The sequence below is a fragment of the Osmerus mordax genome, chromosome 24, assembly GCF_038355195.1.
Source record: "Osmerus mordax isolate fOsmMor3 chromosome 24, fOsmMor3.pri, whole genome shotgun sequence".
Lineage (NCBI taxonomy): Eukaryota > Metazoa > Chordata > Actinopteri > Osmeriformes > Osmeridae > Osmerus > Osmerus mordax.
The window spans coordinates 7,194,515-7,204,647 of NC_090073.1; the positions used below are offsets into that span (position 1 = coordinate 7,194,515).

Below are 10,133 nucleotides of genomic sequence, written 5' to 3' on the forward strand. Positions count from 1 at the left end.
CAAGCCTCTGCATTAGCTGTGATAGGTTGCTTATCAGTGGTCCTGGTCATTATGCAAATTATTTTGCGATCTTGGAGAGGCTGTGTGTGTGCCTGTGTATGTGTGTGTGTGTGTGTGTGTGTGTGTGTGTGTGTGTGTGTGTGTGTGTGTGTGTGTGTGTGTGAGGCTTGGTGATTAATATAGAGATGCTCTTTTGAAGTGTTTAAATACAGACACAAAGAGAAGCAACTGCTGGGTAGAAGGTTCTGCATCCTCCACACCCCCTGGGTCTTCTAATGGGGTCGGGTGTGTGTGGGTGTGTTGTGTGTGAGGGTGGGGGGGTCTGTGGGTAGGCAAGCAGTACTATTAAGGACACCCCCCCCCCCCCCTTTGCTATGTTGACTCATCATTCACACTAAAGAGTTGCAGTTCTCCATTTCAAACCTGATTTCACACCGAGGTTTGTGGACGTGTACTTCTCACTCCAGTGCCCAGACTGTGTGTCTGTTGGTGCGTGTTTGTGGATGTGTTTTGGTGTGTGTTTGTGGATGTTTATGAGTGTGTGTGTGTGTGTGTTGGTTCTCTGTGCCTCTCTCTGACCCTGTGGTCATTAATCTCACTCTCTGTCAGGGTAATGGACACTGATGGACAAGCCAGTGTTTGCCCCTCCTCACACACACACACACACACACACACACACACACGCACCCACACACACACACACACATCCACACACACACACACACACACACACATCCACACACACACACACACACACATCCACACACACACACACACACACGCACCCACACACACACACACACACACATCTACACACACACACACATCCACACACACACACGGGTGCCTCTTGTTGCTGACAGCTTCAAACCCACGCTGTTAATCATTCACAGCAGCTGACAGACTTAAAAGCACTCATTCACTGAACAGTCCTGAGCTTGGCAAGTGTGTGTGTCCTGGAGGTCCTGGGCTGTGACTGTGGAGCTTGTTCCTGCATGACCAGTTAACTCACACCCCCTCTGCTGTTCACTCCAAACATGTCTGCCTCTCTCTTTCTCTCTCTCTCTCTCTCTCTCTCTCTCTCTCTCTCTCTCTCTCTCTCTCTCTCTCTCTCTGCCTCTCTCTCTCTGCCTCTCTCTCTCTGTCTCTCTCTCTCTCTGCCTCTCTCTCTCTGCCTCTCTCTCTCTGTCTCTCTCTCTCTCTGCCTCTCTCTCTGTCTCTCTCTCTGTCTCTCTCTCTGTCTCTCTCTCTGTCACTCTCTCATCTCTCGTGTCTTCCTGAGTCTGTCCTTTACTTAATTTCTATCTTGTACATTCCCAGAGCCTCGGCAAGGTTAGAAACACGCCTCCCCGACTCCCCATCCATTCGGACTCTCTCCACCACTCCCGTTGCCCTGTCACACTCCCTTCCTTTTCCTCCACTCCCCCCTTCTCTCCCCCCCCCCCCCCCCCTCTCGTCTGGCAACTCAGTTCCTCCACATTTCAAAGCAATTACTTCATGTTGATTTAGCTGTCATTGGGGCATGTGTTTTAACGTGATTTATAGACTGCAGTCTGGTGCCAGTTGACTTGCGATAAATTGCACAATATTCCGAGCGGCTCATTTGCTTAGCGTACCATTAGAGGGCTGATGATTGCTACACAGTCATGTAAATGAGCTTTGTGAGGGCGGCCATCACTCACCATGTCATGTAGCCAGTCCCATTATTATTTATGACTCTAATTGCCCTATGTTTCCTCAGGCCACAGAGCGAGAGAGAGAGAGGGGAGGGGGGGGGGGGGTCTTGGGGTTAGTGTGTGTGTGTGTGTCAGTCTGGCCATTTTTGATGTTTGTCCCTTTGTCGCTGTTGTTTGTGTGTGTGTCTGAAACGGTCTGGCCAGCACGCTGTCCCCATGAAGAGAATGTCACTTTCAATCAAAGTTGTGTAATGACATTTTAAACCAATTAGGAAATGGATGTCTCTATGGAGAAAATCCTATCGACCCGGTGTCTCTCTTCATGTCTGTCTCTGTGTGTGTGTGTGTGTGTGTGTGTGTGTGACTGTGTCTGTCTGTCAGTGAATGAGGAAGAAGCCAGGCTCTGGGTTATCTACTGATGCTCTGTATCAGGAGATGAACTTGATTAGACATCATGAGTGACAACCACCATCCCAAGCTTCCTCTCTCTCTCTCTCTCTCTCTCTCTCTCTCTCTCTCTCTCTCTTTCTCTCTCTCATCTCTCTCTCTCTCAGTCTCTCTCTGTCTCTCTTTCAGTCTCTCAGACTCTCTCTCTCTCTCTCAGTCTCTCTCTGTGTCTTTTGCACTCTCTCTATATATCTCTCTGTCTCTCTCTCTATCTCTGTCTTACACAGACACACACACACACACATCTCCCAGAGACTAAACCCAGATGCGGCCCGAACACACTCCCATTACAAACAATTAACAACAGCGGTTATCTAACCCTAATCTTGTGTCTCCAGCGCTGAGAGGAGCCTGACTGGAGGACACGCAGACTGTGTGTCTGGTGGTGGAAAGAGGGAGGGGGTGTCTGCTGGGGGTGTCTGGGGTCGTCAGGTGTTGGTGTGGGGGGGGGACAGGAGACAGACACGACCAGACCAATAACCCACAAAGACTGCTGCCCTTCCCCTTCATCCTAGACTGTCTCCCTGTGCTCTCCTCCTGCATGTCCTGCCACGACACATCTCATCCACGTTCCACTGTTTCTCAGAACTCCTCCCCTGTCTCCCCTTCTCTCTGCCCCCTCGTCCCTCGTCCCCCTCTCCCCCGTCGGAGTCTTTGTTGTGGAGCGGGTGAGTTATTGACTTAAGCAGGGCAGATTAATCAGGTGGTAATGGGCTGTAGGGAGGCCCGGAGAGGCCATTCATCAGAAGGCAGAGATGAGCACTGTCACCCCCCTCATACTGGCCTCCTCAATCACCTCCGCATTAGTAACACTGTTGAGGGGGGGGGGGGGGGGGGAGAGGAGGGAAGATGGAAAGAAGGGAGGGAGGGAGGGAAGGTGGATGGATGGATTTATGTCTGTGTGTGTATGTGATGCCAGGGTGAGTTAGCGTGTGTGTATGTCTGTGTGTGTGATACCAGGGTGAGTTAGCGTGTGTGTATGTCTGTGTGTGTGATACCAGGGTGAGTTAGTGTGTGTGTATGTGATGCCAGGGTGAGTTAGTGTGTGTGTGTGTATGTGATGCCCGGGTGAGTTAGTGTGTGAGGTGTGGGTGTGTGTGTGTGAGGTGTGGGTGATCCTACAGTGAGTGAGCTCTGTGGGTGATGATATTCTGCTGCACGCTCAATTATCTGCCCTCTCTCTCCGTGGCCCTGCCACACACACACACACACAGTCTCTGTTCCTCCCACTGTTATGACAGGGGTTACAACATCTTTTCATACATCTTTAATCACACACAGACACATTGACACACAGGCACACAAAAACACACACACACACACAGAGACACACAGACACATAGACATCTTCCCCTACCCACCTGCTATTGCGCCGCACACACACACAGAGTGTCTGAGCACCTGAGTGTTTCTGCTGGGCAGCTGAGAGGAGAAGAAGGAGAGGGGGGGGGGGGTGGGGGCGGAGTCACAAGTGTAGCGAAGTGTCAGGTTTACGCCCACGATCCACCTGGAGACCACAGAACCTCACACGAGGACAATAACAAAGAGAACGTTCAGTGTAGTACCGCTGGGTTCCCAGGGTTCCTTCCCAGGGTTCCCTCCCAGGGAACATCCACGAAACCACCAGACAGGAACGTCGCCCGGAGGACAGGAGGCTGTCACACCACAGAACGTGTACTTTATAGTTCATCATGAGAGCGGTGAAATCAGAGCTAGCCAGTGCTGCTAGCCCTGGCTGTGTGTGTATATGTCTGCGTGTCTGGGTGTGTGTGTGTGTGGGGGGGGGGGGGGGGGGGTAATGTCGAGTGACACGTGTAAGAGGCTGCTGTCAGCACAGGGTATGTCACCCTGAGTGGCAGGGTATCTGAGGACCAGGGACAGCCACCACCACCCCCCCTCCCCCCCCCCCCACACACACACATAGCAACCAGAGAGATTGAAGGAACAGGAGCCAGATTCCCCCTTATTCCACACACACACAATACATATACACCACATCATACAACACTAAACCTTAAATATCTGCTATCTGAGTATATCTGTGTACACATGTAAACAAACATCACACATAAACAAGCTCCCCACACATGTATACACACACTATACACACATATACTCACATCACACACATACACACATCACACACACCACATGCACTTAAACACATTACATACACACACATAACATCATGTTACAATGACCTTGGCCAAAGCTTTTCAGCATGCTGCCTCAACAGTGTCAATGTTTCAGAGCAGAGAGGATTCTGGGAGCAGCCTTGGTGTTGTCATCAGCCTGTCATTCACCATCTCTTTCTTCCTCTCTCTCTCTCCTGTTGTCTCTGTCAGCTCTCCTCCTCTCCTCCTCCCCCTCTCTCTCTCCCTCTTTCCCTCTCTTTCCATTCCCCTCCATCTCTCTCTTCCCACCTCCCTCTCCCTGCTTCACTCTCCAGCACCCCCCCCCCCCGCCCCCTCCCCACGTCCACCCCTCCCCTCTGTCCTGCCATAAAAGTGTCAGCGATTTGTCCACAGCAGAGTAAACCGAAGAAACTCCTACAGGAAGTACTGCCTCAAACATCCCTCTCCTTCTGCCAATACATCTCATCTTTCTGAGTGACAAAGTACATAAACACATGCTCCGCATAGAGCAGGCTTGGAGGGTGTGATCTCGGATCAAACAGGGAGAGGGGGGGGGTGGGAAGGGGGGAGGAGAGGAGAGGAGGAAGAGGAGGGGAGCAGGGATTGGGGAGGAGGCGAAGGAGGGAGGGAGGGAGGGTACATCTAGTCTTTGATCAGCGGGACCAGCAGTCTCTTTGGAGGATGAGAGATGAGTCAGATTGAGGGTTTTCATTTGCAATGCTAGTCAGTGGCAATGACGGGCTAGCCGCAGGCAACCTCTGTCCTACATAGGACTCGACTGCGTGTGTGCGAGCATGCCAAGAGTGTGTGAGTGTGAACACTGTGTGTTTCACAGAGAGAGTACGGTGTGTGTGTGTGTGTGTGTTAGCGAGACAGACAGGTGTGTGTGTGTCAGCCAGGAGAGAGAAATGGGTCAGGCTGAGAGGCAGACGACTGCTGTCCTTTATCGTCACCCCCCCCCCCTCCCCCTCCCCCCCCCCACCCCCCCCCCCCCCCCCGGTGCTGACAGTTTAGTGATGAGGTGACACACACCTGTCAGCGCTTCGTCTGACGTCGCTGACAGGCTCTGACAGGGAACCTGCCACAGACAAACACCCCCCCTCCACACACACACACACACGCACACCAAGCAACGCAAATACCGAGACAGTACGTGCTTGCGTGTGGACATAGCAGTTCCATGGTATTTGCATGTAGGATTACGCCGACTTTGAAATGTGAACTGAAGCGCCGAGATAATAAACTTTATTTATTTTTCAACCTTTCGTGAGACAGACACGAATGGAGACGTACACCACTGTGTGAGATGGGTTACATACTCTCACTTCTCCTTTAGATGCAGCCTGACAACTCTCTCTCTGTCTCTCTGTCTCTCTGTCTCTCTCTGTCTCTCTCTGTCTCTCTCTGTCTCTCTCTGTCTCTCTCTCTCTAACTTGTCCATTCCACTGTCCCAGACCCCCTTAATCGAACCCAGAGACAGATCTAACACACACACAGGACCATTATTAGGAGAGATTACCATATGCTGAGAACAGTTTAATCAGTAATTAGCTGTTCTTCAGAGGGAGGGGGTTGGGGTGGTGTGGGGGAGGGGAGGGAGGGAATGAGGGTGGGAGAGATGGGAGGGAGAGACAGGGGAGAGGGGGTAGAGAAGGAGGAAGGAGAGAGGTCGAGGGAGAGAGGGGGGAGAGAGGGGAGGGAGAGAAGGGGTATTCAGGTGTTTGGCAGCTTTGGTGGCACAATGACAGCATCTTTCCTAGCAGGTAGGGTGAGAGGCGTGGTACCAAGTTCCACCAGCAGGGGGTAGTCTGTTCTGTCGTGTGTTAACTGGGTACCTGATCCTCAGAGATGAGAGGCATGCTAAAGTAGTACTCTGATTAAAACACACACACACACAGAGACAGACATGGCCACAGTACACAGTCAGGACAATGAATGGAAGTGAACTTCCATTAAACAGTATGACCTAATATATGTCACACAAGACTTGGCCAGAACAGACCAGACCAGCCCAGACCAGACAGGTTCAGACCGGGCCATGCCATGCTAACCAGGGCCTGTGTAGCGGTTATGAGACAGCATGCCTTAATTATGGATTAATTGTGTCATTAGCACATTTCTGCTGTTGGCGGCACATTGAGCCTGTCAAGGTTAATTACTGGAACATGTTTATTTTCTGTCAGCCTCTGTGGCAGGCTGTTGCTCGCGTGTACACACACATATACGCTCTCACACACAAACACATGATGTACTCACACAAACAATTCCCAGGGCTCATTTGGTAAGCTGTCAAAAATGTTTCTGCCACCTTGTCCTTCCATAGCAGCCACATCATCTGCTCTGGCAACACACACTATTTCACCTGCACGCGCACAACCTTTACCTGACCCAAACACACACACACGTGCAAGCACGAACACACATACAGACATAAACACGCACAGCAGAAGGAAGGATAGGTGTGACTGGTTTTGACACATGTTGTGACAAAATGTGACAGACAAGCTTGTGTGTCACACATCCAGCTTGAGAGTCACTGCTCCGGTGAACCAGGATGAACATCTGTGAAGCCTTTCTGCAGCTAAACATATGGGCTGAGGTCTCCATCTAGTGGTGAGGTAGGAATTGCACAACCTGGCCTCTGGAGATCGTTCGAGGATGTTTCCTGTGTTGGAGTCCTACCGTCTTTAAACTTATGACACTTGCGCGGTCGAATCTTGGACAGCTTTGTAAACTCGTTGTAAAATCTCACACAATACATAGGCCCTGGCGAACACACACTCTTTTTCAATGAAGCAAGCGGGCTCTGAAGGCCCGCCCACCAATGAAAACGAAACATTTAGTTGAAGATTTGGAAAATTGAAATCAAGCAGAATTGTTTTTTTTTGGGGGGGGGGGGGGGGGGGGGGGTTGGGGGGGGACTAAAATACAACAAATACAACCCGTTTCTGGTTTCTGTCTGTGACAATTGTACCGAAAAGAACAGACGGCTTTTTGTCAAGGGAACTTCCGGGTTGGACTACAAAATTACGTCAACCCTGAGCGCGGGAATTTTGCACCGGAAGCAAGCTCAATTTCGTGTGTACACGCTTGTCGTTTACTCTAAGCTGCTGTTCCTTTAAAATTCATTACTTCTATTTTCGTAAAGTTACAACTTAGCAAATGTACTTCAAGTGATAGCTAGCTCGTTATCCTTCTGATTTTTCGGTATTCGTGTAGCACATTTTGCTAGTCGGTGCAGTCATGTCTGATGCCATATCTGATGTTGGCAGCGATATCAGCGGAGATGACAGTCAAGAAGATGTGATGACTCCGGCAGAGCTAATTACTAAGCTAGAGGAGGTAATATCCCAGAAGTTAATTGTTGTTTGAGAGATGTTGTGAGGCTTTTCTGGTTAACTTTCTGAGGTCGGGTGTCCTTTGCAAACTCCGTTACTAGCACAAAAGAACAAAAGCAAAGGCAAGACCTGTGACACTTGCCGTGGTGAGACACATCTCGACACAGCAACAATGTATCTTCCCGTCTTCTTCTAGGCCTGGCTGAATGAGAAGTTTTCTCCTGAACTTCTCGAGAATAAATCAGAGATGGTAGAATGTGTGATGGAGCAACTCACTCATATGGTATGTAAACATATCACCCAGGTTATGTTTTCGCACTTTACTTTCGTGCTCGTTCGTGCTTTAAAGCTAACGACAATTATGTCGTCCCTGCATAGGAGGCTAACCTGCAGAGGGTTAGGAAAGGTGACTTGAAGGCCAGTATACACCGTATGGAGATAGACAGGATCCGCTTCGTTCTCAGTAGCTACCTGCGGTCCCGTCTCCAGAAGGTAGGCCAGCAGTTAAACCATGAATGCATGACGTATAGGCTAAATGACCTAGACGTCATGAGTAGAGGGATGTCAACGTTACTCGGATCGATACTATATGACCTAGCAACGCTCCTCCCAAGTTCCATTCATTTCTGATTCGTTCTGCATGTTTAGATCGAAAAATTCTTCTCGCATGTCCTGGAGAAAGAGAAGTCACGGGCTGAGGGAGATCCATCCTTCCTGTCTCCGGAGGAGTTCGCTTTTGCCAAAGAGTTAGTTTCCTGCTCTTTAACTTTTCAGCTCTGCTACACTGACACAGAGAGGGGAGGGTTCTGTGGGTCAGGTGTGTTTGTGTTCTGCAGTACATTCCTTGTCTCTCTCTCTCCATGGAACGCAGCAATATCGAACCACTAATCTGTTTCCCTGATCCACTGTACAGATACCTAGCCAACACAGAGATGTATCTGAAGGCTGTAGCTTTAAAACACATGCCCCCTAACCTGCAGACGGTGGACATGCTGAAAGCTGGTAGGAGCTGTCAAATGTAAAAGCACGTCGATCTATCCAAACAATTTCAAAATGTTTATTGATGTGTTTGTGTGGTTACCATAGTGCCAGAGCCATGCCTGGACTCCTTTGTGTTCCTGAGAGTGAAGGAGAGACAGGAGAACATCATGGTGGAGCCTGAGACTGATGACCAGAGGTAACACACCTGCATGGCAGACTAGTCCCCAACCTGCTGCCCACCTAACACCAGTCTGCATGTACTCTTACTGTCCACTAGGTGGCGGTATTAGCCTACAACTCATTACATCCGTATTTCATCATCGACAGTGAGCAGTGAATGGTGAAATTGAATTATGGACTGATCAAACAATCCTTTTCAATGAAAGTACACCAGATGCCTTATGTGTATGTTTGTTTTGTTTGTTTTCCTTCAGAGAGTATGTTGTCGATTTCGAGGAAGGTTCACAGCATCTAATACGATATCGGACCATAGCCCCGTTTGTTTCCTCTGGAGCGGTACAGCTCATTTAACTATCCAGGTACTAGTCTGTGTTTTAGTCCTTCACGTGTTCTGAAGGTCATGTTCTATACTGTATACACACCCATGGTCTTTGCCTGACTGTGATGTATATGTTACATAAGCCTCGTTTTTTTTTTTTTTTCTGTCACTATTTTTAGCCCACACTTTTTGCTCTGGACATTGTTTCATGGCAACCGAAATTTGTTCTATCTGACACCACATTGCCGGAACGGTAATGAGGGGATTTGACGTTTGAATGCGTCCATGGCTCTTGGACATTGGAAGTCCTAATCCTCCCAGTGTGTAGATGTATGTCTCAGCAGGGCTTACCGAAACAGCTTTGGGAAAACACTGATAGAAGAAATCTGATTATTTTATGCTGTCACAACTGGCTGGCCAGTTATATCAACTGCAGAATATGACAGAATATACATTTTCTGATAGTGTGTCAATATCTTTTCTGAATTTGGTCTCTTTTTTTCCCCCCTCTTTTTTGCAGGTGCCTGTTATCCTCGGTTGAGATGCAGTGTGTTGCTCGCTTCGGTTTGGGATGGTTGACTGGAGGATCTCGTCGGCTCATTATTGAACTCCTATGAGCAAATGAAAGTGGACGTGTTCTAATTAGGACCCTAAAGATCCAGGAATGAGCCCCTCTGTGGACAGGGCCTTCTCAACTGCACTACTTACCTGAGGGGAAACAGCCTCTACTCCAGGAAACTGTGTAAGAGACTGTGATTGTTGTATGTGATTACAGGACAGGCCCTCCATAAATGAGATACACACATACACTTTCACACACCCATGACACTTAGATAGGGTGACAACTTCCGTCTTAGCAATGACAATATTTTGTGTAGTAATTGTTCTGTTGTTCATTTAGTGATGTGTTCCCTTTTGTAAATAAACAGTTTTGGTGTGAACTTGAGTTGTCTTGTTTCAGGTTGGATGGTATTGCAATGATTTCCACATTGTGATAATTTTCTCTTTTAGAATGAGCCATCATACTCATATTTCCTGTGGTCTGACTGTTTTTTTC

The 10,133-nt window shown here is 48.9% G+C and overlaps 1 protein-coding gene across 1 annotated transcript; it reads left to right on the forward strand.

The window, feature by feature from the left end:
• Nucleotides 1-7,348: 7,348 nt before the first annotated feature.
• Nucleotides 7,349-10,004, forward strand: gins4 (GINS complex subunit 4 (Sld5 homolog)). The gene is made up of 8 exons (XM_067228212.1): nucleotides 7,349-7,600; nucleotides 7,793-7,879; nucleotides 7,975-8,088; nucleotides 8,245-8,342; nucleotides 8,510-8,598; nucleotides 8,683-8,773; nucleotides 9,012-9,116; nucleotides 9,597-10,004. The coding sequence occupies exons 1-7, from the start codon at nucleotides 7,502-7,504 to the stop codon at nucleotides 9,106-9,108; spliced, it is 675 nt and encodes a 224-aa protein (XP_067084313.1). The 5' UTR covers nucleotides 7,349-7,501; the 3' UTR covers nucleotides 9,109-9,116; nucleotides 9,597-10,004.
• The last annotated feature ends 129 nt before the right edge of the window (nucleotides 10,005-10,133 follow it).